The sequence below is a fragment of the Vulpes vulpes genome, chromosome 16 (genome assembly GCF_048418805.1).
Source record: "Vulpes vulpes isolate BD-2025 chromosome 16, VulVul3, whole genome shotgun sequence".
NCBI lineage: Eukaryota > Metazoa > Chordata > Mammalia > Carnivora > Canidae > Vulpes > Vulpes vulpes.
Window position 1 is genome coordinate 5987853 of NC_132795.1, and position 27902 is coordinate 6015754.

Consider the following 27902-nt stretch of genomic DNA (forward strand, 5'->3'; position numbering starts at 1 on the left):
GGTTGCCAGAAAAATGCAAGATGGCCAGTTAAATTTGAATTTCAGATAAGCAACGAACACTTTGTAGTGGAAGTATTCCCAAATATTATACGGGACAATGCTGCATACTTACCAAAAAATTATTTGTTGTTTGAAGTTCAAATATAACTGGTCATGCTGCATATTTATTTGCTGAAGCTGGCAACCTCACTCCAGGGGTACCACCAAGCCTCCCGTGAACTTCCCCAAAACTTCCCTCTAGCTGGCTGTTAACAGACACATGCCTCTCATTGCCCTGGAGATAAAATCTTAATTCTGACCCCCTGTCTCCTTGTTCAGCCCCATTTTTTTTTTTTTTTTTTTTTAAGTAGGCTATACCCAGTGTAGAGCCCAGCATGGGGCCTGAACTCATGAACCTGAGATCAAGACCCAAGCTGAGATCAGGGTCAGATACTTAACTGACTGAGCCACCCAGGTGCCCCCCCCCCCCCAGACCAATTTCTTAGCACTCCCGCTCTACTTGCTCAATCCTAGATTACTGGGATCTAGGGGCCCTAAACCCTTTGCTTAAGATGCTGTTCCCAAGCGAATACTTCTTCATCCCAGCACTTGCCAAGCTGTCAAAATTAACATTATGTGGTCTTTTACCTTCTCTCCTGGACTGTGAGTTTCTTGAGGATGGGGGTGGGGGTGGGGTTTGCTGTGTCCTTCAGTTTTGTTATCTCCAGAACCAGAAATTCCTGTCTGCTTGACAGACAGTAGGGGCTTAGTTAATAATCTGCTAAGAGTCTTATAAATAAGGCCCTTATTCCTTTTATCCAGGGATAAAAAGGGGTCAAGAGAAGGAGACATCATTTACTGAATGCCCATGGTGTGCTCCGGGCTAGGTGCTTCGTTTCGGATTCTTTAGGATTAAGATCGTGATTCCATGATCAGAAAATGGGCTCAGAAGAAAGCACGCAGCAGAGCTTGTGTGGAGCTTGTCAGTGCGTGTCTCCACATTCCACTTTCCCACGAGGCGGATGTGATTGCTGGCCGGAAAGCAAATCTCCTTGGAGACTGTTCTGGCAGTTCCAGAAAGTGGAGGGTGCTTTCTGGAGAAGGAAGCTAAGTGCAGAGGACATGAAGGGGGTGTCCAGAGATCTGGCCAGATTCTGCGGGGCTTTACATCCCACCAAGGGCTCTATTCTGCTGTCAGGGAACTTGCTCTTGTGAGCTCTGGCGGGTAAGCTCACACTTTGGGAGGGGACTTCCTAAAATGAGGTCTGTGGCTCCTAAGAACTAGATTCATATGGAGAGTCGGGGTGGCTGGGGGGTGGTTAGCCTGCCAAAATGTCCACCAGTCCCCCTAAGTAACTCCTACTTAAATCATATCTATACAGATAAACATACAAACTGTGTGTTGTGTGTGTGTGTGTGGGGGGGGATGCAATTTTAAAAACATCTGTATTTTAACTGGTTTGCAATATACAATCTAAGAGGTGATTTTGCTTGCTGTGCTTGCTAGGAGGCGCACGGCTTTCACTTACGAGCTTCCAGGTAAGCCCATGGGCCCTCCCTTCCTAAGTGTTGCTCTATGGCAATGCCTGGCTGGCCACCCGAGGGAATCACGTCCAGAGAAGGGCTCAGTGATGGGCCTGGAATCCCGAGGGGTTCTGCTGTCTTGGTGGTCTCCCGGCACTCATTGCTAGCTGTGCTTCCTCAAGTGTCCTGGCCCCATCTCTGCCATTGAAGAGGTTAGCACCCTACGGGCTGGGAAAGACATCGGGGGTGGTGTTGATTGGTAGCTATTAGCACTAGATAAGCACCTGATACAGAGCTGTTGGTCGACTGGCCGCTTTGGCGTAATGGAAAAAAACACGGACTTTGCAATCACACCAACTCAGGCAATGTCTCAAAAGTTGGCATAACCCGTTTCCTGGCCCGTAAAATGTCGCTGGGAGGAAATCCTTGCATCAGGTGGCGGGGTGGGAGTGGCGTGGGGGGCTGCGACGACAGGCCCCTGAATGCTAGTCGGGATTCCTGACCCTGAAACGCCCGCTTTCCTGGTTGAAGTCACTTGGAGCAGGCGATGTCGTGACTCCCAGAGGCAGAGGGATTCTCAGGCCCGTCTCCGCGTGGGAAGTGCGTCGGGTGTCAGAGAAGAGGATCGTCGCGGATGCTCACCTCGGATGGGAGGATGGGAGGCGACTTCATGTGTTCCAGCAGGAAGCGGACTCACTAAGTCAGCAGGGCTGGCGAGAGAGGACGCTCTGCGGCACTAAAACGACGCTTTTGAGGAATGACCTAGTGACAAGGAAAGCGCCCGTGGCGCGGCGCGGGTGGAACAGGAGCCACGGACGCAGCGCGCCACGCGCCGGCTCCAGGCGAGGAAAGACGCGGGCGGGCGAGGCGCAAGCGCGGCCGCAGGGCGTCGGGAGGCGTGGGGAGGAGGCTCCGCTCCCGCGTTTCGGGGTTTCCTAAGTTTCCATCAGTCCTCACGTGTTGCTTTTAAGCCAGAGGGCACGGGACGGGGGGGGGAGGCGCGGCCTCCGGGGGCGCGGAGCCGGGACCCCGGGCGGGACCCCTCCCCCGCCAGCGCCCCCTGGCGGCGCCCCGAGGCCCCGCCCCACGAGGCCGGCGCGGCGGGGCGGGGCGGGGCGGGGCGCGGGGCCCGGGTCAGCCCAGCGCAGCCCAGCGGAGCCCAGCGCAGCCCAGGCCCGGCCGCGCGCTCCGTGCGGGACTCGCTGCGCCGGGCAGGCGGGAGCCGGGAGCCGGGAGCCGGGAGCCGGGAGCCGGGAGCCGCGCCGGGAGCCGCGCCGGGAGGGAGCGCACGTCGGAGCGGCCAGGCGAGCGGGGTGCGGGGCCGGCGGGCGGGGGCCGCGGGCCGGCGGGGACGGACCCGGGCTGGGGCGGCGCCCCGAACTTCGGCGGAGGGCTCGGCCCGCGCCCGGCAAGTTTCCGTCGTCCGGTGGCGCCCGCTTCGGGCCGGGCCCCGCGAGCGCAGGGTCTGGGGGCGGCGCACCCCGTCCCGGCGCGGGGCGAGGCCGCGGGGGGAGGGGCGCCTGGGGCTGGGACCGGCGCAGGGCAGGGGTGGACGCGGGCGGCCGCGCACCGTGCGGGCCTGGGGTGGTCTCCCGGTCGCCGCGCCTCGCTTCAGCCCACCTGCCTCCAGCCCCGGCGCCCCGCGGGCAGAGGACGACCAGGAAGCACCGCGGCCTCCGGGTCGCCGTGAAAACCCAACAGGAACTCGGGAAAGGGAAAACAAGGGGAGCGGGGACGGAGCCGGGAGCCGGGAGCCGGCGGAGGGCGCGGCTGCTGGGAGGCTCGAGGCCGACCTGGGCCCTGCTCAGCTCTTGTCCTCCGGGGTGTGCGTGCCCTCGCCCCACTGCCTCGGGTGGTATCCAGGGGGTGGCCTCCTGCCCGAGGCACTTAGGACGTGGGATAAATGGAGGTGGGCCTGGGAACTAAAGGGTCAGAGCCAGATGTCATGGCAGGTCCCTCGGGTGTCCAGTTCCTTGGGGCTCTGAAATATTCATCTCACTGGTGAGAGCTTTGGTTTCAAAGCTGGCGCCGTTGGCCTGGCCAGTGGTGGCAGGGGGAGCCAGGTGCTGCCTGGGGGCTGCTTTGGCTGGGGCAGAGCCATACTTCCTCTTCACCCGCCTGCTGTCCCTGTCTCTCTAGGCTTGGGACCTAACCAGAGACCTGGTTTGTAACTTGGAAGGAAGTGATGGGACCACACAGTGTCGAGAGCCCTGACCTCCGCTGTCTTCTGGTGCTATGACCTCAGGGCCTCACTTGTAAAAATGGGCCTGTCCGAGACGTAATGATGGGTTACACCATAAGTGTGGGGAGCGCTTCATATCACGAGTTGGGGTAATAGCCACCTCAGCTCGGCCTCCTTCAGCTGGAAGCTGCCTACCTCAGAGCGCTTCCACCCCCCGAGCTTCTCACCCTGGCTCCTTCAGAAAGAGCAGAGCCCCAGAGAAGGAACACACACTCCTGCCTTTGGAGGGCCGACGGGGGAGGCCGGAGAGTGAAGGCGCACACAGCTCTCTGGGAAGAAGGCCTCTGCTAACAATCCGGTTACCGCTGATGTGGGCTTTCTGGAGTATTCTGTTGGGAATGCCGTGGAGGGGATGGCCTTGACCCGGAATCCTCCAACCCTAAGGGTCGGGATTCTAGACTAAAACCTGGGTCTTGTTTTGAAGAAGCTGCTCAGAACTCCATAGGCCGCAGCGCCAGGTACTGAGAGTACTCAGTGTACTGGTCAGGGAGGAAGATAAAAATGAGTCCTTGTATTTAATGATCTGTATTTTTTCTCATTACATAAAGGTGAGGTTCGGGGGTGCCAGTCTCCTGGTTGTGCTATGAAGATGTGCCCCAGCGCTTGGCAGTAAATCCCACCGTGGAGATTATAATAGCGGCTGTCTTGGGGGTGGGAGTGGGGGCGTGGGCAGTGGATGGAGAGGACAGGAAGGTCCCTCGTGGGACCGTGGCACTGAGCTGACTCAGAGTGAGGGGGCCTGCCCGTCCTTCATGTGACTGCTCTGAGGGCTGGCTCTAAGCACAGGGACTTTAAGAGTTAGGATGTGAATCATTCTCAGGGCTGGATCTGATCTGTAAAACAAAGGTGGACTGGTCAGGATCCCACAGGATAGTAATTAGATGTGCCCTGATAAAAATGTTTCAGGCATAAGGAAGTTTGGAGGGAAAGTGGGTTACAGCAGAGTTGAACAGTCGTGCTCACTGCAGGATGGCTCAGAGGCAGAGTATGCCTTTGTGCCCTGGGAATTTCCAAAAGGGGTATGGATTGTTTTTCAGACTTATCTGTTTCAGAGCTCATCCATTAACATCTCCTGGGGGTGTGTTCTTTAGAGCAGTCCTGGAAATGCCTGGCTCCATGGTTCTGGGTAGTGGGTCCCTCCCTCTCTTCCCCATGGGGGCTGAGGTGGGGGAAAAGTTGGCCAACGGAGGTCATTTGCCTGGTTGGCAGGGTTAGAACTGGAGTCCACCTGGAGCCCATGTCTCTTGACCTCCCTCCTGCCTGGTCCTCTTTATTGTCTACAGGGTTCCACTGTTTCTCTGCAGGCTCTGGGGTAAGCTTGGCCGTAGGTTCCAGAGGGCAGTATGAGGGCAGTTTGGGAGGAGAGGGTGTTAGGGTCACTCCCATCCCCTGAACATGCCACGTGCCTCTGCCTCTATAGATGTTCTACATCGGTAGTGACCCCAAGTGTAGATTCTTTAGGAAGCAGGTCGTTCTGCCCCGAAACCTGCTGTGCTCTGTTAGGTTGCTCCTTCAGAATCAGAGGCTGTTGGAGTTGGAATGAACTTGACCTTTTGGTTCAGTGTACCTGTGTTATGGAGGGGAAAAGTGAGTCCGGGGATGTGGAGTGGCCCACCCTGACTCTCGGTGGAGTTAGGACCAGGACAAGAACCCCACTCCCAACCTTCTAGCCCAGGGCTCTGGCGTGGACTGACTGTCTACAAGGAGATGGTCTTTATGGCCTCAGCCCACCCCAGGTGCTGGCCTGTTCATGCAGGGGGACTGGTGGGGGTGCCTCAGGGGCTTACACTCAGCAGGTATAAAAGGACGGGGCATGAACTCGAAAATCAGACATCAAATCTGGGTTCAAACACATCTCTGCTGTTTGCCCGCTGTGGGTCCTTAGATCTGTTTTTCTCTGAATTTCAGTTTTCTCCTCTGGAGAGTGGGGAGAAGGATATGCACCTCATCAGAGGGCTGCTGTCAGGCTCAGACCTGCCTTAGTAGCCAGTAACAGGTACCCAGTACTCACTGCTGAAGGTTCTCTCCCTTCCCTGCCCATCCTGCCCACCGCAGGGAAAGGTCAGTCTCCCTTCTCCACTGTGGATGGCTCATTACGTCTGCCTCTCCTCCCTCCTGACCTGAAAGTCTGATGGAAATGCAGGAGATGAAAGGCAGAGGAGGAGGGGGGCTAGGGACTGTGTTTCTGAAGCCTCCTTCCTTATCTGCATTTCCAGGCCATTGGGACCAGCAACGTGGCTGGGGTCACTGAGCTTGCCTGCACTGGTGACACACTCCATTCCCTCCCACTGAAGGGTGATGGAGCTGTGGGGCCTGGGTCCTCCCCTGCTCTCCAGGGTGTTGCCCCAACCCTTCTCCACCTCGGATGGGAGAGAGGCCACCCTGGCTTGAGACCGGAGGCCAGGAGGGAAGTCGTGGGTTGGCAGTCTTCTTATCTATTTCTGAGCAGGAGGGCACACAGGACGGGGGTGGGGGGGCAGGGTGACCTATCCTGGCTCCGCCTCAGCTGTGCGTGTGCTTGCGTCTGTTACTGGGTTCTCAGACAGTGGGCAGGGCTGGGAATGGAAGTTCTAAACCCCATGACTGAGAGGGCCTTTCATGGGCTGGGCGGGAACTTTACTGGCGTTGGGGTTTCTTGTCTGTCAGACAACCAGATGATTCCTAAAGGCCACGCCAGCTCTTACGTTTCAGGTTTTAGATTTAGATCCCCTCCGAGTCATCCTGTTATTCCCAGAAGCCCGGCAGACAGAAGGATAAGTTGATTCTGGGCCTCTTCATCCGTGTGCCAGTGTGCAGCAGGCCTGGTGACTTGCCCAGACACTCCTGGGTGTATCTTTTTACTCCTCTGCCCTGGTGGCTCAGAGCTGGGGTGGGGACGGGAGGGGAGTTCTTGGGGGTGGGGGAGTAGGGGGGTAGGTAAAGGAAAAGGGAGGGAAGGAGACTGTCCTGAGAGCCCAGGGGCTGTGCTCCTGGGCCTACTGGGTGGGGTTTCCTGAGATGCATGCTCTGAGCTATTCTTTCCATTCTGGCTCTGGGCATCCGTTCCTGGCAGAGAGGAGGGCAGGCTGCCTGGACCAGTCAGCTGTTCCTTTCCGCCCCTCCCTCCAACACACACACACACACACACACACACACACACACACACACACCCTCACCCTCTTGCTGCACTACCCTTCTCTGTGGATTCCAGAGCCTTAACCCTTCAGGTGCCCCCAGGGGAGCGTGACCTCAGCTGGCAGGGGTAAGGTGGCCGCTCTGAGATGGCTCCAGCGGAGGGAGACGCTTCCCCAGGGCTGAATCTGAAAACCTGCGTCTGAGCCCACCCACTCTGCTGCCCGAATGCTGGGTCTGGAGGAGAAAGGAGAGCTTCTGGCACCCTCCTGATGGGGAGGATTGGGGTCATGAGGTTGGGGGCGGCGCAAACTTAGATCTGTAACATGGCAAGGAGGAGGGAGAGTTAGATGTCTTGATGACAGGCGTGGTGAGGAGGAATGTTCTAATGATTCAGGCTGCTCGCAAGTGGAACAGCCTTGCTTCCTGTTGTAGTGTGCGTTCAGGAGAAAGTGAAGGCCTACTGTGTTTTAGGAAGATTCTGGTTCCTTTTAGTCCCTGGAGACTGAGCTCCTCCACCAGCTCCTAGCAGAACCCAGACGACCTGATTCCTGGTTTCTAGGCTTTGGGCACCAGTCATCCCCCCCGCCCCCCTCTGGATTGTCTCTCTCCTCTTTCCCCTCCTTCCCTTTGGACTCCCCGTTCTCCAGCTCCTACCCTTAGTCATAGCTACGAAAGTAAATACTGACCACTTCCCCCTTTCCCTACTATGTAGGCAGAGGCCAGCCCTTCATCCTTAGCTGAGGCCTCGATGGCATGGAAGTGGCCGGGGCCCTCGTATAGGTTGGGCAGCAGGCAGGGGGCAGGCCTGGTGCTGGCAGCCCTGGGCTGGAGGCTCCTGCCCCACGAGGCTCCTGCCCCGCTGGCCCTGCTCAGAGGGGTGTGTGGCTGAACTTAGCTACTCCCCCCACTCGCCTGAACACTATCTCCCTCTTCCGTGCCCAGGACTCTACCTCAGAGAGCTCTAGGCCCAGCTCCACGACCGCAGATAGGTCAGTGTACTTCCCTGTCTGGTTGGTAAAGTGAAGGGGTTGGCTCACCTTCGATGAGTGGGTTTGCTTTCGGCTCTGGCAGTTAAGAATCTCTGTCTCTGACCACCCTTTTCACCTGTTGCCAGTTGTCTGGAAATGGGGTTGGGTTGGGAGGGACAGAGAGGGCGCTGAATGGCCCAGTGTCCACTTGCTATGTAAGCCTTCTGTTGTTAGAGAGTCTTAGATGGGTAGCCGTGACAAGTGGCGAGAGGCTTAGATAGACGGGGGCCAAATGTGGGATGAGAGCATGGGCTCTGGAGTCTTGGAGCTCGGGGGTTGACTTCATCACACCCTAGCTAAGTAACCTTGGGACAGTGGCTTTTCTTTTCTTCTTTTGTAAATAGGGATAACACTTACCCACTGTGTTGGACTACTCTAAGGATACTGTAAGGATTAATAAAAATAATCACTAAAAATAGCCACCATTTATGGTTTTTATCGGGGGTCAGGTACCCTTTTAAGGGCCTCGTGCATATTTTACACTTCTGTGGAGGGTACTATTATAGTGTTAAACCCATTTTCCAGGTGGAGAAATGGAGGCAGCGTGAGGTGAAGTGGTCCAGTGCCAGTCTCTGGGGAGCGAGGGCTGGTGGCTAAGCCCTTGGAGAACTGGACTGTGACCTGCTGTGTCCTCAGCAAGCAGGTTTACTGGTGAATTCCTCTGAAACCAGAATAGTCAGAGGGAGTCCTTGTGAGTCAACAGCCTTCTGAGCTGGAGGGGGCCCCTGGAGTCCTGGTAGCCCATCCAAGGCTGACCCTCCTCTCAGTGATTCACCACTGGGGCCCCAGCCCTTGTGGTCTGGGAAGGGACCTGTTTGCCTGGCTTGGCTTAGAGGAAGGAGGGAGAGCCAGCTGCTGGCTGGGCAAAGGGCAAGCCCCACGTAGCTGGGTGGCTCAGATAATTCAGTCTGCTCGAGCTGGAAATGAGCTCACAGATCATTTGGCCCATAACACCTCATTTTACAGAGGTACACCCTGAGCAGGAGACAGGGCCAGGGCCTGGTGACATCACCGTGTGGTGGCCCAGCTGGGGCTTCCAACCACAGGGCCTTCCCTGCCCGTCTCCTGGGTCATGTGTAGTCAGTTCACCTGTGTGCCGCCAGCCAGGTGGGTGAGTGTCACAGGGCCCCGGGCTGAGATGGCCATAAAATGACTGGCAGCCTTGCTCCCTAAGTGACCTGTTTGTACCTCTTCCAACAAACAGGCCATTCATTCTCTTGGTGGAGTTAGACCCCGTGTGTGTGGGGGGAGGCGGGGGGTGCTCCTGGAGAGGGGCGGGAGATGGGGTGGAGGGAGAAGGAGCCAATTGCCTCAGGGGAGGAGAGCCAGCTTGCATTTCTTCCTTTTAAAACATCTACAGAAATTTCCATATTACAACTATTTATGCTTATTTCTCTACCCTTACGTGAGACCAGAACATTCCTAGAGCAGTTAGTATATCTGTTTCTGAAACTCCCAACACTCAGTGTTTGGTCTTCGCCTGCTCTCGTTTGGTCTTCAGCCGCTCGGTGGGCTCTGCTCCACCGTGTAGGCCACACCGCAAGCCTGCTGTGGGCGCCTCGGGTCGCTGTGTCCCACCTTCACTGCTAGAAAGGTCTTTCTTATTTCTGACCTGACACATCCTTGCCGCGCTGGTCTGTCTACTTTCCTCAAAGTAACCCAGTTAGAGGCCTGGCCTGGTACTCCATGCCTCCCGCTGCCGCTCCCTCCCACCTTCCTCTCGGAACTCTCCCACTTCTCTTAAGAGAGAAGAGATAAGATAGCCCCCTGTCTGCTCCCTACACTCCGTGGAGTACCCTAAAAAGAGAAGCCGGTTCTCCCTTCCGGCAGATGTTCGGAGGGTGTCTGCCTGCCTGGATCTGGGGGTGCTTCCTCCCTTTGGGGCCCGAAGGTCTGCCCCTTGGGAGATGCTACAGGACGAGGTCATGGCCCTGTCAAGGCCCCTCTTTACCAAGGACATAGGGCCTTTCTGGGGCCTCCTTAGCTTTTCCAAGCCCCCATCTTTGCCGCCTCAGGGGAACACCAGGCCTGGAGGACAGTTGTGGGGCCTGAGAGGCATCAAGAACGCAGTATAGGGGTGTCTGGGTGGCTCAGTGGGTTAAGTGTCTGCCTTTGGCTCGGGCCATGGTCCCAGGGTCCTGGGATCGAGCCCTGCATCAGGCTCCCTGCTGTGCTCCCTGGCTCGCTCTCTCTGTTAATTAAGTAAAACAAAATAAAAATAAAAATTAAAGAGCACAACATAACACACAGTGTACCTAGGACCCTAAAGGCCTCAATTCTGGTTGTGCTTTCACCTGTTAGTTCTGTAACCTTGGGGGGTCATGAGGCACTGCACTGTTCTGTGCCTCGATTCCCTTATCTGAATGGAGCATTTGGAGCCACACCACCTGAGGGTCCCTTTGAGCTGTTTTTGGGGTTTCCTCCTCCCCGTTCCTCAGCCCTCCCCTTCCTGATGCACAGAAGGTACAGGCTGGACCTGGTGGTACGACTCCTTGGTGCTCTCTCCTCCCCAAGAGCCATGGCCCCTGGTGGGGAACATGGAGATACCAGAGGCCCCAGGGGTCAAAACATGTGTCTGTCCCTCCAAAAGAGCTTCAGGGCCCTGCACACACCATCCACTCCCCAACGAGGCTGCTCCACACCCATCGGATGCGCCTTAGTTATTATTCGAAGGAACCAGAAAGTCCTGTCCCTGGCCTGCCCTTTTGTACAGCTTCCCAGCCCCGGGTGGCCAGCCGAGGGCACCTCCTGGCCCAGGCCTCTCAGGCGTCCCCTGACTCAGCCGCTGGCCAGGAGCCCGCTGCCACTCGGCCTGGGGCTAGCTTGTTGTCCTCCACCCCCTCCCGCTCCACACTGAGCCTTGGCTCCTCCCCAGCTCTGCCTTTCAGGCCTGCGGCTCCTGCCAGCTGCCCTGGGGGCTGGGTGACCCCTTCCATGGGTCCCAGCTGGCCTTGTGACTCACCCCACGGCTTGGCTGGGGCCACCCGGCTTCTTCCTGGGTCACTGGAAGCTTTTCTTAAATGGGCCCGGGGAGGTTCCCAGGTCCCGTCCCCCATCTCTCACCCCCATTTCCCCTGTGCCCAGTGATGGCTCTGGGCTCCCACACAACCCTGGCCTTCTGCTTTCCCCGGGCGCGAAGCTGCATGGGAAGGGGGGCAGGGGCTGAGCTGGTGGGGTAGGCAGCACTGCGGGGATGGGGAGGGCCTGTGGGCGCGGGATGACATGCTGGCCTCATGATGAAGGGAGGAGATACGAGGGTCCCCTCTCCACGGAGCAGCGTGGACGGGGCCTGCTGAGCCAAGTCTGGGCACCCCTGATTACTCTTATCTCCGTTTCAGGTGCCAGCAGCGGGGTCTCCCCTCAGGCCTTGAGCAGCCATGTCCCACCCCAGCGCGCCCCCTCCGTATGAGGACCGCAATCCCCTGTACCCTGGCTCTCCGCCCCAGGGGGGCTATGGGCAGCCCTCCGTCCTGCCTGGTGGCTACCCTGCCTACCCTGCCTACCCACAGCCTGGCTACGGCCACCCTGCTGGCTACCCACAGCCTGTGCCCCCCATCCACCCGATGCCCATGCACTATGGTGAGTCCCCGAAGGGCCGCAGCGGCGGGAGGGGGCGACGGGGATGTGCTGGCACTTGTACCACATGAGCCACTTCTTTTCCTTCCGTCTCAGCTTCCTGTTTCATCCCTTTTTTTCACCTCCTTTAGAGCTCTCCTTCTGTTTCCCTGTCTTTGTTACCTCCCCACCTGCCTTCTCTGCACTTGGGACCACTAACCGCTACCTCCTTACCTGCCCCCCTCAGCACCTAGCACCTCCCACTGGGCCACCTGTTACCTTCCTACCTACCCCCTCAGCACCTAGGACCCCTCCCCGGCTGACAGCTACCCTTACACCTGCCCCTCAGCACCTAGGACCCCCACTGGGCCACCTGCTACCTCCCCACCTGCCCCCTCAGCACCTAGGACCCCCCCACCGGGCCACCTACCACCTCCCCACCTGTCCCCCTCAGCACCTAGGACCCCCCCACTGGCCACCTGCTACCTCCCCACCTGCCCCCCCCATTGGGCCACCTGCTACCTCCCCACCTGCCTCCTCAGCACCTAGCCCCTCCTCCCAGGCTGCCTGCTAGCTTCCTTACTCAGGAAGGAGACTGAGTCCATATTACACACCAGAACTTAACACAGTTCATGGCAAAGTGGCAGGGTGAAGTGACCAGTTACTTGAGAGAGACTACCTTAGGAGGCCACTTCCATGTCCTAACTAGACAGTTGCCACCTCTGTCCCCAGACTCCTCTCTTAGGAACCGCCTTTGGAACCTGAAGCCTATTTTTTTTTTTTTTTTTTTTTTTATATTCTCAGTGCTGGACAGCCCTGGTAGCTCAGCGATTTAGCGCCGCCTTCAGTCCAGGGCCTGATCCTGGAGACCAGGGATCGAGTCCCACATCGGGCTCCCTGCATGGAGCCTGCTTCTCCCTCTGCCTGTGTCTCTGCCTCTCTCTCTCTCTCTCTCTCTCTCTGTCTCTCATGAATAAATAAAACAAAAATCTTAAAAATAAATAAATAAAATAAATATTCTCAGTGCTGACAGGCCCTCCTTTGTTAAGGTAATGGCTGAGGTTTGCAAACATCCGGAAGTCATTTGGATGTTTGATAAAAGTCATAGCAGGTAAATGCTCTGTCGGGTCAGAAATTCCAGGTTAGAGGCAGGGACTTTTCTCGAATGGCTCATGTGTGGATTCTGAAAGCAGTTCCCAAGGAGGCACTGATGGAATGTTCTGAGCCCTGCAGCCTCTGAAATGCTGGAGCATGGCTGGCTTTCAGCTGCCCATACGTGTTCATACGTGTTCCAGTGGGAATGTTGGTGCGCCAGTCATGTTCACAGTCACGCCTTGTCCTCGGCACGCAGAGCCCTGCCATCCCTGAGCGCTCATGTGTGCTGGATGGAGATCACGGCCCTCAATCTGTTCTCCACCCTCCACACATAAGCACTGTGTTTCTACCTTCCTTTTCTTCCTTCCATCCGTCATGCCCCTGTCCTGACCCTGCCAGCTCCTCTGGCTGCTACTCCAAGCCTTGCTCCTGCCTGGCTTCCTCACTAGGTCGTGACTCCTAGCTGGCAGGGACCATGTGTGTTCACGCCCCAGAGCACCCAGGTGTGGGCTAGACACCCTCACCCAAGGAGCTCTCAGAGGATGCGCACTGATGGACTGGTGCACACCTAAGCCCCCTTGTGACAGGGACACATGGCTCCATATGGTGCCCAGGCCAGCACTGGGTCACTCAGAGGGCATCTAGAGGACCTGGCTGGATGAGCAGTTCCTGAGTTATGGCACCTGTCTTTTGGCTGGAGATACCGGAGGCTCTGAGATAATGTCATGCAGGCTTTGGGATTGAGGCCACATGTCCCAGGCCCCCATTGGTCATATGTGATTTGTCCCCAGGCCCAGGCCAGGGCTACGATGGGGAAGAGAGAGCAGTAAGTGAAAGCTTCGGGCCTGGAGAATGGGATGACAGGAAAGTCCGGCACACCTTCATCCGAAAGGTGAGATAATGGGCCCAGAGGCCACTGTAACCAGGCCCCTTGGCTGTGGGAATGGGGTGGGTGGCCAGGCACCGTGAGCCTTGGGGTGCTCATTCCTATGGAGGTCTGTTGCCACCTTCTGAATTCTCTCCAGCTCTGCCCTGCCCTCAGAGGGGCTCCCAGCTCCTCTGACCCACGTTCCCTCTCACTCCTCTCCACCGTGACCTTGTGGCAGGGGACACATTCAATCTGGGAAAATCTAGATGGGCTCTGCCAAAGTGTTCTGGCCTCTGCAAACTTCTTTCTCCTGTGAGACTTGAAGCAACCCGAAGGCAGAATGATCCTGCTTGTGTATAGCCTTCCTCCCCGCCATCTCCCGTCTCTCAGCGCCCTGCTCTGAGTACGCAGACACCCGCCAAATGTCCCACGCAAGTGCTGGACGAGCTGGAGGCCTCGTGGCTGCTAGTGCAGTGAGGCAGGGGGAGTAGGGAGGGAACCCAGGCGAGACATGGGACAAGCAGGGGCAATGTCAGGGGGCAGCTGGAGGGGGATGGTCAGCCCTGAGGGTGTGCACAGTGTCTGAGCCAGACTCCTCGCTTGCGGGTGACCTTCGGGACGGGCTGCAGCAGGGGAGGGCTCTCCGGTGGAAATGAAGTAAGAGTACAGCCTTCGGAATTAAGGAAGAGAGCCCCCTCCCCACCAGTAAAAGGTGGTCTTTTGGGCTCCTGGGTTGTGGGGGGGTGCTGCCTGCTTCCTGGGGAGATGGGCGTGATGGTGACCAGGCTGCCCCTCCCCTGACTCGTGTTCCAGGTTTACTCCATCATCTCCATCCAGCTGCTCATCACGGTGGCCATCATCGCTATCTTCACCTTTGTGTGAGTCTGAGGACTCTGCCCCAGTCTTCCCAGTGGGGAGCGTGGGTGGGGGTGGGTCCTGTGTTGGATGGACTGGGCAGGGAGGGGGCCAAGCTGGTGTGTGACTCCTCCCCTCCCCTGTTCCACAGGAAGCCAGTCGGTGATTTTGTGAGGAGAAACCTGTTTGTCTACTATGTGTCCTAGTGAGTCTCTGCTCCTGTCCCTGTGTGTGTGTGTGTGTGTGTGTGTGTGTGTGTGTGTGTGTGTGTGTTAGGGGAGGCAAGGAGATGAGGGGGGACCATTGACCAGCTTCTCTCCAGGCAGGGATCAAAGTACTTTTTGAGAGGGGCCCACCAAGCTGCCAGCTGTGCTGGGAAGTATGGGTGTGTGGAGTGACCGAGGGAGGGGTACCAGCACCACAGAACTCCCAAGAGCAGGAGTGGGGTGTGGGTGGCAACACGCATACTGCCAAATGGTCCCCCGGTTCTCTTAGTCCGTCTTCCATAGTCTCCTTCAGTCTCCTTCCTGGCCAAACCCCAAACCTCTCAGAGGTTCTCAGTGTCCTTGGCTGGGTAATCTTGTCCTGGGTAGCTTCCCCTCAGACTTCCAGACGGTTCTGTGGGTCTGCCGTCTGCTGGCCCAGTGAGTGCTACCAGATGGCGCCCGGAGGGGGCCAGGGGGTGTGCTGGGCCCATGGACTACTTCCTCATCCATTTCTTCCCAGTGCTGTATTCCTGGCCACCTATTTGACCCTCGCCTGCTGCCAGGGACCCAGGTGAGTCCCAGACAGACAATGAGAAGGGATGATGGGGGGCGAGGGGGGAGGGCCAAGTGTCTGGGGAAGAAGGGGGTCCCCCTCTAGCAGCTGAGTGGTGGTGGGCACAGCTGGAATTCAGGTGTGTTCAAGGTCTCCTGCCTGTGTGGGATCTATTCAGCTATGTGGCTGTTACTTTTACGGTACATCTGCAAGGTATGTAAGAGTTTAACTGTTTAGCAAATAGGAAGAACCCAAGGCTCAGGCAGGCAGCGTAAGAGCTGCAGATGGAGCCAGGTCTGTCCCAGTGGCCCATGATGTGCCTGCAGAGAACACCTGAGCAGGTACCAAAGGCCACGCCAGCCTCCCCTCCCCCAGTCAGGGCCTAATTCTCTAAGCGCCTGAGCCAAGAACTTCGTTCTGCTAAAGGAGTCTCTGATACCAAGCTGGCCCCAGTCACTTAATCACGGTCTCTTTTCCCTCCAGACGCCGATTCCCATGGAACATCATCCTGCTGACCCTCTTTGTAAGTCTAGAAGGGGCGAGGGAGGGTTGACCCCAGGGAAGGGCTGGGGACACAATTGTGGAAGTGGCCCGTGGCTTCCTCCCCACCCTAACCTGACCCACCCAAGCCCTGAGGCTCTTCTGGCCACTGCTCTGGCAGTCCCCTCTGGCAGTCCCCCACGGCCACACCTCCAAGGCTGCCTTTCTTATGTGTTCCGCTCTTGTCTCTGTCTTTCCCTCAGACTCTTGCCATGGGCTTCATGACCGGCACCATTTCCAGGTACGTTCAGGGGCAAACTACCACACTCTTGTGAAATGTCTGTTATGGGGGACTGGGGGTGTCCCTGGGCTGGCAGTCATCTGCAGGGGGTGGGGGATGCTGGGCAGGATCCTTCTAGAAGCAACTGTTTGGAAGTCATTCCTACATGACTTATGTCTCTGGCCTCTCTGGACTCCTTCCCCTCAGTGTGTATGAAACCAAAGCCGTCATCATCGCCATGATCATCACTGCTGTGGTGTCCATTTCGGTCACCATCTTCTGCTTCCAGACCAAGGTGAGGGTATGGGGTGGGGGGGCCTTCCCTGGCCACACCATATCCCTTTCTTATATAAACCTGGCCCTCCAGGCTTGGCACTTCAGCAGGCTTGCGAGGGCCCAGACCCCTCTACACCAGAGATTTCCCTTAGAGACCCTAGTCCCCTTCCCCTCCTGTCTGCACCTGCAAAACTCTTTCTGGTGTCTGTCCTCAGAGTGGCATGGTGAGTCCCATGCCTGCTAGGAGGCAGCACTGGGACTCCCTGGTCAGGGAGCCAGGGCAGTGGTTGTGACACTTATCTGACAGCTGCCTCGTCTCCCTTCCTGGCAGGTGGACTTCACTTCATGCACAGGCCTCTTCTGTGTCCTGGGCATTGTGCTGATGGTGACAGGGATTGTCACTGCCATTGTGCTGTCCTTCAAATATGTGAGTGTCTGGGGAGAGCTGGGGTCAGCTGATATATAAATGCTTCCATATAAAGTGTTATAGGAGGCCCTGCCCTGGCCTCTGGGCAGGCTCTGACTTCTGGAAGCTCTCAACTGGCTAGCAAAGGTGCCAACACGAGCACCATTCTTGGGGCTCAGGTAATCTCTGTTTGGAGACAGAAGGCCTTGAGAGCCGTAGAACCTGAAGCCCTGCTCGGCATCACAACTCCCATGAGAAGTAGTGGATGAGATCTGCCCCACAGCTGAGGTTAGGTTCTAGAAGGGAGCTGGGAGAGGCACCTAGGACTGAGAAGATGGGCTTGGATGGAGGGGACCCATGAGGAGGGGAGCACAGTGCTGGGAGGCCACCTGTCTACTGGACCAGGGCTGGCCCTGTCCTTCTGTGAGCAGGCTGCCCTGGGGGGCTCCATGATTCTGACAGTCCTTAGGGTGGTTAGGGGGCTTCCTTCCCAGGCTGGGCTGAAGGAAACATGACTGAGTGCTGTGACTGGGGGGAGTGACAGGGCTCGTTAACCAGGACCTGCCTGGCTCTGTCCCTGGCAAGAGCTACAACTCAACCACCTGCTTTTTTTCCAGAAGGACAGTAGACAGTTCTATACCCTGACTTTGGAGATTGGTTTCATATGACCACTGGAGGATGGCCTCTGTTTCCTCTGTCCAGATTTGTTGCTGTTCTTTTTTTTAAAACCAATCTCTATACCCCATGTGGATCTTGAACTCAACCCCGAGATCAAGAGTCGCATGCTCCACCAGCTGTGCCCCAGGCATCCCAAATGTGTTACCACTCCTAACTGCTTCCAGCATCTAAGAGGCAGTAGTCCGTTGGTGTAGCTAGCTTCCTGGGTCTCCCTACTCAGACGCCAGAATTCCAGGGGCAGCTGGTCCTGAGGGACTGCCTGGATCCTGCTTTGCTAGGATTTCTAACCCCACGCCTGTCCCGTCTCTCCAGATTTACTGGCTTCACATGGTGTATGCTGCTCTGGGGGCCATCTGCTTCACGTTGGTGAGTAAGGCCCTAGGGAGGGGAGGCCCTAGTTCGCTCTAGGGAGGGGAGCTGAAGGGCTGGAGGAGGAGCAACTAGATGGATGAAGCCTAAATTTAGGCTGTTTGGGAGGCAGGGAGCGGGGCCACAGCTACCCTTCCCTGTCCCCACTGTCAAGAGGTGACAGATTTTCTGGGCATTCTTGCCACGTCTTGTTCACCCGCCGGCTATAGAACACACCCAGCAGGCCGTGTTACAGATGAGGGTGTCTCTCTCCCTTTCTAGACTCTGAACCGCTAGAGGGTAGAGACCGTGTGTCCTGCTGTTTGTTCATGTGTCTCTAAGCACACTGCATGGCCCAGAGCCTCCCAGGACAGATCTGCTGAGGCAAAGGAGAACCAGAAGGAGGCTCTGGCCACCGAGCCGCCCTGGGTCCTCACTCGTGCCTTCCCTGTTCCTACAGTTCCTGGCTTATGACACGCAGCTGGTCCTGGGGAACCGGAAGCACACCATCAGCCCGGAGGACTACATCACTGGCGCTCTGCAGATCTACACGGACATCATCTACATTTTCACCTTTGTGCTGCAGCTGGTAGGGGATCGCAATTAAGGAGCACCGTGTTCCGCCCCACCGCAGGCTCTCCCTTCCCTAGAGGGCTGGGCCCTGTGACCCGAGTCTGGATCCCAGATCCCTTTCCTTCTCCTCCAGTAACATGCCCAGTTTCTTTTCTGCCTTGGGATGGGTGGCCTCTCTGGCGGCGGATGTGCAGGTCCTGGGCAGGCTGGAGGAACTGGGGACTAACTCTTGCCTTCGGCAGACTGAGAACGAGGCAGAAGATGGGCTGGCTGCCTTCTTCTACCTGCTACCTGGCACCAAACTCTTCTTAGCAGCTGGGGTTGCAGGGAGGGACAAGAAGAGCCTATTCTATAGCCAAAAAGGAATATGAGAGGTAGAAGTGACTTTGAGGTGACGAGGTGTCCCCTCCCACCTCTGCCTTAGGCTTCTGGGCTCTACATAATAGCCAGAGCTATTTCTGCCCTCAACCCCCAACAAAGCCAGAGAGCTCTGTCCCTAGCTTCCTGCGCTCCTAGGCCACTGTCCTGTACTCCTTTGACAACCCTTGGCGCCTTCCAGCTTACAAAGATAGACGAGATCTGTGCCCATGGGTCTCCCCTGCTTCAATCCCTCTTCTTTTGATGGCATGTATGTGCTGTTTGTTTGGAGTGGGGGAGGAGGGGGAGAGTCAGCAAAGTCAAGCACAGGGGGCAATAAAAAGCAGCATCTACCCTAGGCTTCTCATGGCTTCTGGTGGTAGAGAGGACAGGCCGCGTTGGCAGCTATCTGGTCCCCATTCTCCAAAGCTGCCTGGGGCCTCCCTGGGTGCTTCTGAGATCTCTGATCAGAGATCTCTTGCTTCTTATTGCCCAGGTTGCTCAGCAGGTGAGGAACGAAGGTCAGGAGGTGGGGTGGTTTGTAGGATCCTGAGTGTGGCCAGGGAGTAACCAGGGTGAAGAGAGGCCAGGGTGGGGGGCAGGAAAATGCCCTGGGGGTCCTCCACCTGGTCTGAGGGAAATGAAAGCCTCCTGTGATGTCCATGGAAACTTCTATGTTCTTTCTTTACATTAACCTGGGGAGGACCTTGAGCGAAAGATTTCCCCTCAAAGTTTGTGCTGGGGGATTTTAGACTTGAGCCTTAAACCTGCCTCTTTCTTTGTGACACCAAGTGCCTCAAGCGGAGAAGGGGAAGGGGGAACAAGAGTCACTGTTGTGGGGGTGGAAACCAAATCAGCCCGAGAGTGTAATTAGGACTTTTCTTAACTACTTGGTCCTAAATATATCACACAAAAGGACATATCTAGAAGTGTAATAAAGTTTTATGTTTAGAAGTTAAAATGCTGTTTGGCTCTGGTTTCTTTAAGGTGTGAGCTTTGGGAGTGCTGGTCTGGCTCTGCCCAGAGCATCCGCTTCCCACCTCTGCATTCTGGCTTGGCGTCTTCCGCCTTTTCTTAGATAACCGAATATGTTTTTGCCCCAGTGCTTCCTGTAATGCATGCAAGACTCTGGTACAGGTTAAACCTTGCAATACCGGGTCTGGCAGGGACTGGTTGGAGCAGTGGCATCCCACGGACTCTTTACAAAAGCCCAGGAGAGCTATGAACTCTCCTCCCCACAGAGCTGTATGTGTACACACAATTTCGCCCGTAGGGGGGCGGGGGAGATGGACCACAGGTTCAAGTTTTAGAACCCATGTCTTAGAAATCACTAGTTCAATCCCTGTGACAACCAAGGAAACTGAGGCCCCGAGGGGCTAAGTCACTTGGACCGGACCAAGAGGAGTCCTGCTTTCTCCCCCTCACACTCTGAATGTCCTTTTTCAGGTTCCCTTTATTTTCTGTTAGAGGCTCAGTGGGACCCCACCCTCCTGGCCAGCAGCTCTGAAGGCTTGGTCCCCAGGGCCTAAGCCTAGGCCTGTTGTACTTAAGTCTCTGTAGTCTCCCCAACCATCCAGCCAGGAACACTGAGGGCTTCTGTGAGAGGGAGCACACGTGAGTAACCAACCCCTCCCTCTGCCCCTCCCGTCCCAAGGGACGCACAAGCCCACTCCTGGTTCCTTTCTGCTTGAAACACTCGATGACTTTATTTGCCTTTGGCTGGCTTCTGGGAAGGGGCAGGGCAGGGCAGGGCAGGGCAGGGGCCGGCAGCGGCCTGGGCTTCATGCGCCCTCTGGTGGACCTCACAGGCAAGGACCAGAATCCGGCCAAACCCAAAGGGTTTCACAGTCTGGAGGCCACAGTCAACAGTCTAGAGGAGGGCTGCAGTGTTCCTCAGGCTTGCACTCCCGGCCCAGCTTCAGGAGACGGGGCATGCTGGGAGGAGGCCCTGAATCTCTGGCTCTCATACTCGCCCGTGTTGGATGCCCGCATGTTCTGCCGAGCCTTCATCTGCTTCAAACGGTCCTTGTCCACTTCCCGCTTGGTGAGGATGAAGAGGAGGATACCACAGGGGAAGCCGATGGCCCTAGGGGTGGGGAGATGTGCATGGGGTTTGGGGAGGGGCCAAGCCTGAGCCAGAGTTGCTGGGGGAATCTCATTCCAGCTTCATCGATCGCACAAATACTGCAATACCTCTTGTGTCTATGCAGCCTCCGCACTGGCTGCTGGAAGGCCCCAAGCAAACCAGGTCCTGCTGCTGCACTGCTTAAAACTCTGTAACAGCTCTCCGTCACTTCCTGGCCAAATCCAAACTCCTAGGCACAGCACAAAAGGCCCCGTGTGGTTGGTTTTCCGCCCACCTTTCCATTCCTGTCCCCTACAGCTTGACGCTCTGCTTGACATGAGCCCCCACAATCCCGCCGTGCCAACTATGCCAGATTCTCCAGATAGCCCACCCTCTTTCCCTCTCCAAGTGTCGGCAAAGGTTCCTTCTGCCTTAACCGCCCCATGTCGCTTCCCAGACCCCTGTTCTCCATCTGAGTAACCACTACTTGGGAGGCCTTTGGTGTGGGGGAGAGGGCATGGAGTCACAAGACCTGGCGAGGATCCCACCTCTGAACCTTAGTTCCCTCCTTTATGAAACGAGATGTAATTTTTCTCTTACATGTTTTCATCTTTTGGATTTAGGAGATGCAACATTTATCTCAGAAAAACTAAACATATTACACTGTAAAGTACAGGCACACCTCAGGTGTGGGGGAAAAAACTTAATTTCCCCCTCCTTTCCTTTTAATATTGATCATCGATACGTATTAAGGTCAGAATCAGATCTAAGTAACGATACACTGAACACCTTCTAGATGCTCCTTATTCAACTAATACACTCTCTCCCACGTGACCTCAACGAAAGCTCAATTGCCTTTCACCCCAAGCTCCCAAAAGAGAGAATAAAGCCAGGGACCCAAATTCAAATCAGATTAGCTCAGCTTACTACTACACAGAAAACCCACTGTGTCTCCAATTCCACATACTTTCCCACCCCCCTTGCCTCATTCCTCCGAGAGTCCAATCCTCACTCCAAGCAGTTCCATCCCCACAACCTCGGATTCAACTCACCACCTGAAACTTGGAGAAGTTTCTGGGTCCCGCCCTCCCCTGTGCCACTCCCCGTTGGTGGGCAAAGAGTTAGTTAAAACTCACCAGGCTAGTCCCACAGCTTTCATGGGGTTCTTGCCCCTCTTTCTGGGGATGTATTCCAGCTCAGGGGATAGGGGCTCAGGCTCCTCCTTGCACTCTGGGGAGCTGTGGCTTTGCAGTGCCCGGGTCCTGCTCTGGGAGGCTTTGTTAGCTGTGGCTCCTGAAAGAATCCCTGTGGATGGAAGGAAGGAAGGAAGGTCAGTAAGAGGAGGAGAGCCCAGGGGAGGAAGGGGAGTGACTGCGGTTTGGAGTAACAAGTGCCAGGGAGAATCCAAAGGGAAATGGGAAAACTGCCATCGAGGTGGCACCTTTGAAAGCCACTTCCACGTCACTGCGGGCTCATCACCCCGGTGCCAGGACGGCGAGCTTCGTCGCTCTTCATCTGCTCGGACGACAGGAAGTGAAGGACTGCAGTGGGGCTCACATAAGACGTAGGAAGGGAATCGGAGAAAAGGTTTTCAAACTGCAGGACGTTAGCATTGGAGCTTAAAGGTAGTCTACTCCTTCCCCTCATTCTATAGAAGAGGAAACTGAAGCCCCGAGAGACGAGCTGCTTCGCCCAAGGTCAAACTGCCAATCATCCGGGGCCAGAACCCAAGCCTCCAGAAGCCCGGGGCTCTATCCTCTGCACTGCGGTGAGTGTGAGACACCTGGAGCGCGGGAGTCTAAAAGGCTTCCTCGGAGCTCCCTCTCGCAGCATGACCCTGCAGGTGTCGCGGAACTTGAGGGCAGGGGATGGGCTGGGTGACCTCCAGAGAGCATCTTTTTTTTAGCCCCCAGACTCTTTCTGATCCCGCAGAGAGGTGCGGGCAGGAACCGACAGCCATGACCTCCTGCTATCGCTGGTCGGGAGTATATAAAAAGGGGATCCCCTGCAGCCTTGCCCTCCCCGGGGTCCCTCTTCTTACCCCGGAGGACGCGGGCATTTCTCGCCCCCCGGCCCTTCAGCGCCGTAGCAGCTACCACCGCCGCCATGTTCAGATCCCACCCCCCTTCACCGCGCTCCCCGCCGGGAATTGTAGTTTGCGTAAGGGGCCTCCCCCGCTCCTTCCGTCCTGCCTACAGACCAGAAACTACATCTCCCAGAAGCCCGCGAGGGGACCCGGGAGAACTACTCTTCCCAGGAGACCCCGGAGGCGCGCACGCTCGCTTGTTTCCCTCCTGTTGGAGGCGGAGTCAGGCCGGGCGGAGTTTGGGTTCTCCCCGCCACGGCCCGCCCCCTTCTCCCAGCTCTGCCCCGTGATTGGTGGATCAGCCGGGTAGCCCCCTTCGCTATTGGGCTAGCGGCCGTCGCTCTTCCTGCCGGGGAGTCGCCTACGCCTACTTCCTCCCGGGAGGAGGGGCTCGAGTTCCGCGTCGTCGCGCAGAGCTGACTCTGGGAGGCGTTTGGGCCCAGAGAAGTGGATCGGCCGCTTGCGCCGCATGGAGTCCGAATCGGAGAGCGGGGCCGCTGCTGACACCCCCCCACTGGAGACCCTGAGCTTCCACGGTGATGAAGAGATTATCGAGGTGGTAGAGCTGGATCCTGGCCCGCCCGACCCGGGTGAGAACTGCCGCCGCTCGGGCCGCGGGACGGGAGGCGCTGCCCCGGCCCCCGACCCCTGCTTCTCCCCCCGGCCCCCTCCCCTCCGGTCGTTCCTGCCGCTCCCCGTCGCCCTTCCTCCCTGCCCTGCCCCCACACGTAGTTCCCAGGCCTGGCAGGGGTGGGGGTTCCCCTGACGCCTCCTCCGGCCCTTCCCCTCACACACCCCCTTCCCGTCATCCCCTCGGTCCTCCCTTCCCGCACGGTCCGGCCAGCCCCGGGTCCTCAACCTCGGCGTCCTCCGTCCCCAGTGCCCCCCTCCCCGCCGTGCACCCCCTCCGTGTGACCTCAGCCGACCCTCTGGCTACACCCCAGCCTAAGCCTCTTCTGGCTGCCGAGCCCCGCCTTTTAACCCTCTCCCCAAAGCAGATGATCTGGCCCAGGAGATGGAAGACGTGGACTTCGAAGAAGAGGAAGAAGAGGAAGAGGGCAACGAGGAGGGCTGGGTTTTGGAGCCCCAGGAAGGAGTGGTGGGCAGCATGGAGGGCCCGGACGACAGCGAAGTCACCTTCGCGCTGCACTCAGGTAGGTCTCTGCTAAACCCCGTGCACCTGCGCCGATGAACCTCAGACGCCTGCTGTGCCCGGAGCCTTCCCCGGGACAGGGAGAGGGCCCGGGAGGAGCTCACGCCCGATGGCCTGGGGGAGAGCTGGGCTGCTGGAGCCCGCCCAGGCACCGGGCGCCCCATCTGCTTTTGCTCCTTACAGATTTGTGGTCTTTGTCAGCGTCTCTAGGTCTTTGTTTCTTTTCAAGAAGTTACCTTATCGTAAGTTAGCGGTAGCAGCACTTTTTCTGAGCATATTTTGTATAATCTTCTCAGATACTGGTGCGTAATAAGGCAAGTGACAGGGTGCCCTCACTCCGTGCTCAGCCCGGTGGCAGCCCCGGCTGAGCCTGTAAGCCCTGCACGTGTCCACTGCTCTGGTCTGAGCGTCAGTCTGGGGTGGTGAAGGCAGCAGCCCTGCAGAAGGACTCGGAGCTTGGCAAGCGTAGGGAGGGATTTCTCCAACAACCTGATGCTTGAAACTTAGAAGAACTTGGACGCACCCTTCTTTTCTGGAGGAAAGACATGGTGCTCTGGGTGGAAGCAGGTGGGCTTCCCGAAGGACAGGACCCTGGGTGGCAGCCCTGTCCGCTCACTCGTGGACTCTCTCTTGGGACAGCGTCTGTGTTTTGTGTGAGCCTGGACCCCAAGACCAACACGTTGGCCGTGACGGGGGGTGAAGATGACAAAGCTTTCGTGTGGAGGCTCAGCGATGGGGAGCTGCTCTTTGAGTGTGCAGGTGAGGGGGCGCGGCTGAGGTCCTGTTCTCCTGGAGGTCTTAGGGGGCTAGCCTGCTGTGCTCATGCCTCCAGCAGCTACTTACTGATCTCCGTCCTGTGCTGGACCCGAGGACCTCAAAGCAGAGGATCTAGTCTGTTTTGGGTGCAGGGGAGGGAGCTGGTAGTGGCCAAAGGAGTCTGGGCAGGGTCTGCGAGGAGGTAGCACTGGCTTAGGCAGAAAGGGGGAGCAGGTATTTGGGGCAGACGCGTGGAGTGGACAGAGTGGGGAGGATGTAAGCCTGAGCAAGGCACGGTTGAGTGGGAGGCTAGCATTGCCACCCCTAGGGAGGCCTGGGGGTATTGGCACCTGGCACGGGCAGTGACCCGAGTCACCTGTTACGGTGGGAACCCCCTCTTTCCTTCCCAGCTGGTCCTTCCTGGGGGCCGGATGCCTGGGTCATGTGTCGCCAGCACCAGGTACCCTGACGTTCTCCTCTCTTTCTACCTACTTTGCTTTGCAGGCCATAAAGACTCTGTTACTTGTGCTGGCTTCAGCCACGACTCTACCCTAGTGGCCACCGGGGACATGAGTGGCCTCTTGAAAGTGTGGCAGGTGGACACCAAGGAGGAAGTGTGGTCCTTTGAAGCAGGAGACCTGGAGGTGAGATCGTCAGAGTGGTGTTCGGCTGTGTGGGGCCTTGGGTGGGAGGTGAGGGCTTGGGGGTCCGGTGTCGCCTGTCCCGGACCCAGCCAGCTCTGAGCCAGTGCGCTCTCAGGTTGCAGCAAGGGTGTCTACTCTGTTTCCCGTCCAGGCCCCGCTGACCTCAGCAGCAAGGACAGCTTGGGTGGAGCTTAGGGGACAGGCTCCTAGGCGGGATGGGGTGACAGGTGCCTCCCTGCTGACCCTTCCTTTCTGCCCAGTGGATGGAGTGGCACCCTCGGGCACCTGTCCTCCTGGCGGGCACCGCTGACGGCAACACTTGGATGTGGAAGGTCCCAAATGGTGACTGCAAGACCTTCCAAGGCCCCAACTGCCCAGCTACCTGTGGCCGCGTCCTCCCTGATGGTGAGGGCAGCTCTCCGTACGTCCTTCCCTGGGTGTACAGAGGTTGGCACCAGGTGTACTCACCTTCCTGGGCTCCCTCCGGGTCCTGGCCGGCCAGCTCCGAGGTCTGCCGTCCGGAGTGTGGACCCAGGCCCCAGAGCAGACCACGTCCCCTCTCCGGCCTGGACTGCACACTCTTCCTTCCATGGGGCAGGGTCTGCTCCCTTACTTTCCTGTCTCCCCACCCCCTGCATTCCCTTGCTGGGTGTGCCTGAGGGTGCCATCTGACCTCCTCTGTACCTGTGGCCCTTCAGGGAAGAGAGCTGTGGTCGGCTATGAAGATGGCACCATCAGGATTTGGGACCTGAAGCAGGGAAGTCCGATCCACGTACTAAAAGGTCTCTAAGGCAGGGGAAGGGTTCGCTGGGGGTGTTTGTGCGGGAGACCTGGGGCAGGACTCGGGAACCGGGGGTCAGCCTGACCTAGCTGCCTGCCCCCTTCTAGGGACCGAGGGTCACCAGGGCCCTCTGACCTGTGTCGCCACCAACCAGGACGGCAGCCTGATCCTCACTGGCTCCGTGGACTGCCAGGCCCAGCTGGTCAGTGCCACCACTGGCAAGGTGAGTGCGACCTGCAGCCTGTCGCTGGAGCCTCTGCTGCCCATGTCCCCCCTGCCTCTCCCGTTGCCTTGCCGCCCTCCCGTCAGCCCTCCTGTCAGCCCTCCTCCCAGCCCTCCTCCCATTCCGATTCTCCCCCCGTGGTTTACAGGTGGTGGGTGTGTTCAGACCCGAGACCGTGGCCTCCCAGCCCAACGTGGGAGAGGGGGAGGAGAGCGAGTCCAACTCCGTGGAGTCTTTGGGCTTCTGCAGCGTGTGAGTGTGAGAGTGAGAAGGGCCAGGGCCTGGGCCTGGAGATGAGGACAGCTGTGGAGAAGAGGGTGGGACGAGGGGCACCTGGGCCCGGGAGCCAGGGAGGAGTGCAGGGTGCGTGAGCCCACGTCCCTCCACGAGCCTTTCTTTAGTGGTGCTCCTCTCTGCCCAGGATGCCTCTGGCAGCTGTTGGCTACCTGGATGGGACCTTGGCCATCTATGACCTGTCTACGCAGACCCTCAGGCATCAGTGTCAGCACCAGGTACAGGCAGCCTGGAGCTCTGGCAGGGCCTCTCTGTCGCCCGCCCCCTCCTCCCCTCCCCTCCCTCCTCCCCTCCCTCTGTCCCTGAGAGTCTGGGGAAGGTGCCTGTCAGCTTCCCCGGCCCTGACGCCCTCCTTCTCTCTGGCACCCGGGTGTAGTCGGGCATCGTGCAGCTGCTGTGGGAGGCAGGCACCGCCGTGGTTTACACTTGCAGCCTGGACGGCATCGTGCGCCTCTGGGACGCCCGCACCGGCCGCTTGCTTACCGACTACCGGGGCCACACGGCCGAGATCCTGGACTTTGCCCTCAGCAAGTATGTGAATTGGGCCGGGGCCACAGCCCCTGTGTGATTGGGAGGTGGGACCAGCACGCGGGGGCCATGGAGTCCTTGGGCCGTGGGAGGGGATTCCTCAGGGAAGCTGGACCCCAAGGCCTGGTGATGGCCCGCGAGGCAGACGCACTGGGAAGCCCGAGGGAGTTGCGACTTCTGGTTGACGGGGACCCGCCTGGGCTCTCCCATCTCAGTTCAGGGCTGAGGGGCTGGGACTGTCCCCCATGCGGTGGCTCTCCTCTGATCCCCTTAGTGGTTGCTAGCTCTAAGCGTGTTCCCTCCACGTGGCACATTGGCCCGGTGCCAGGCACTGGGGATCTGGAATCGAGGTTGCACTGGAGGTGGCCACCCGAGGGCCCCGGGTGGTGGGCTTGGGCCGGGCCCCGGGCCCTCGGTCCCGCCGACCCGCATTTTCTGTCCACAGAGATGCCTCCCTGGTGGTGACCACGTCAGGAGACCACAAAGCAAAAGTATTTTGTGTGCAGAGACCTGACCGCTAACGGCTGCAGCCTCTGCTTTGGTGTTGAGGGGTGAAGGGAGACCCCACCAGCAGAGGCAGTAGGGCTCGGGGAGGAGGAGGAGGGGGCTGCGGACTGCGTTCCAACCCCTTCAGCCGACTGGCCCCCTCCGTCCCTTCTCTTAAGAGACCCATCCCTTGGCCCCCCACCCCACCCTCGCCCAGACCTGCGGGTCCCTCAGAGGGGGGTCAGGCCTCTTTCTCTTTCACCTTCATTTGCTGGCGTGAGCTGCGGGGGTGTGTGTTTGTATGTGGGGAGTAGGTCTTTGAGGTTCCCGTTCTTTCCCTTCCCAAGTCTCTGGGGGTGGAAAGGAGGAAGAGATATTAGTTACAGATTTTAAAAATGTAAATAAAATATACTTCCCAGAGACCGTGTGTGTGGATCTTGTGGCCTCTGGGCAGGAGGAACCGGTGAGG

At 57.9% G+C, this 27902-nt stretch overlaps 3 protein-coding genes across 12 annotated transcripts in view; 2 read left to right on the top strand and 1 right to left on the bottom strand.

The window, feature by feature from the left end:
* The window catches only part of PNKD (PNKD metallo-beta-lactamase domain containing), a 59603-nt gene extending 36952 nt beyond the window's left edge, over positions 1-22651 (bottom strand). Inside the window, exons 1-3 of one of the 3 annotated variants that reach the window (XM_026002172.2) lie at positions 22524-22651; positions 21619-21787; positions 20094-20503 (exon numbers count right to left, since the gene is read on the bottom strand). In XM_026002172.2, coding sequence (XP_025857957.1) covers positions 20311-20503; positions 21619-21787; positions 22524-22590 — 429 coding nt within the window. In that variant the 5' untranslated portion in view covers positions 22591-22651 and the 3' untranslated portion in view covers positions 20094-20310. Of the gene's footprint in view, positions 1-20093; positions 20504-21618; positions 21788-21923; positions 22062-22523 lie in introns of those variants that run through there. The other 2 variants (XM_026002171.2, XM_072742954.1) reach the window with 2 other exon arrangements.
* On the top strand, positions 1049-19378 carry TMBIM1 (transmembrane BAX inhibitor motif containing 1). Of its 7 annotated transcripts, XM_072742956.1 has the most exons (14): positions 1055-1204; positions 1487-1518; positions 2035-2345; positions 11226-11466; positions 13329-13429; positions 14219-14283; positions 14412-14465; positions 14987-15037; positions 15503-15542; positions 15763-15800; positions 15987-16074; positions 16387-16482; positions 17452-17505; positions 17948-19378. In XM_072742956.1, exons 4-14 carry the CDS (start codon positions 11265-11267, stop codon positions 18092-18094), a joined length of 936 nt encoding a protein of 311 aa, XP_072599057.1. In that variant the 5' UTR covers positions 1055-1204; positions 1487-1518; positions 2035-2345; positions 11226-11264; the 3' UTR covers positions 18095-19378. The 7 variants fall into 7 exon arrangements, with proteins under 7 accessions (XP_025857960.1, XP_072599057.1, XP_072599059.1 ...); XM_072742958.1 differs by lacking the exon at positions 2035-2345 and having other exon boundaries at positions 1065-1204; XM_026002175.2 differs by lacking the exons at positions 1487-1518; positions 2035-2345 and having other exon boundaries at positions 1049-1204.
* Positions 22652-22742: 91 nt separating the features above from the next.
* Positions 22743-27855, top strand: AAMP (angio associated migratory cell protein). 2 transcript variants are annotated; one of them, XM_026002176.2, is made up of 11 exons: positions 22743-23158; positions 23564-23722; positions 24361-24480; positions 24982-25121; positions 25382-25526; positions 25820-25903; positions 26010-26125; positions 26274-26377; positions 26547-26637; positions 26796-26950; positions 27393-27855. In XM_026002176.2, exons 1-11 carry the CDS (start codon positions 23038-23040, stop codon positions 27466-27468), a joined length of 1311 nt encoding a protein of 436 aa, XP_025857961.1. In that variant the 5' UTR covers positions 22743-23037; the 3' UTR covers positions 27469-27855. The 2 variants fall into 2 exon arrangements, with proteins under 2 accessions (XP_025857961.1, XP_025857962.1); XM_026002177.2 differs by having other exon boundaries at positions 23567-23722.
* Positions 27856-27902: the final 47 nt, after the last annotated feature.

Excerpts from the sequence above, each read along its gene's own strand:
- TMBIM1 (XM_026002175.2), top strand. The coding sequence starts at position 11,265 with ATGTCCCACCCCAGCGCGCCCCCTCCGTATGAGGACCGCAATCCCCTG. Across the intron at positions 15,038-15,502 it reads GCCTGCTGCCAGGGACCCAG|ACGCCGATTCCCATGGAACA; the intron begins GTGAGTCCCAGA and ends TTTTCCCTCCAG. Across the intron at positions 16,483-17,451 it reads TTGTGCTGTCCTTCAAATAT|ATTTACTGGCTTCACATGGT; the intron begins GTGAGTGTCTGG and ends CCGTCTCTCCAG.
- AAMP (XM_026002176.2), top strand. The coding sequence starts at position 23,038 with ATGGAGTCCGAATCGGAGAGCGGGGCCGCTGCTGACACCCCCCCACTG. Across the intron at positions 23,723-24,360 it reads CACCTTCGCGCTGCACTCAG|CGTCTGTGTTTTGTGTGAGC; the intron begins GTAGGTCTCTGC and ends CTCTTGGGACAG. Across the intron at positions 25,904-26,009 it reads TCCGATCCACGTACTAAAAG|GGACCGAGGGTCACCAGGGC; the intron begins GTCTCTAAGGCA and ends GCCCCCTTCTAG.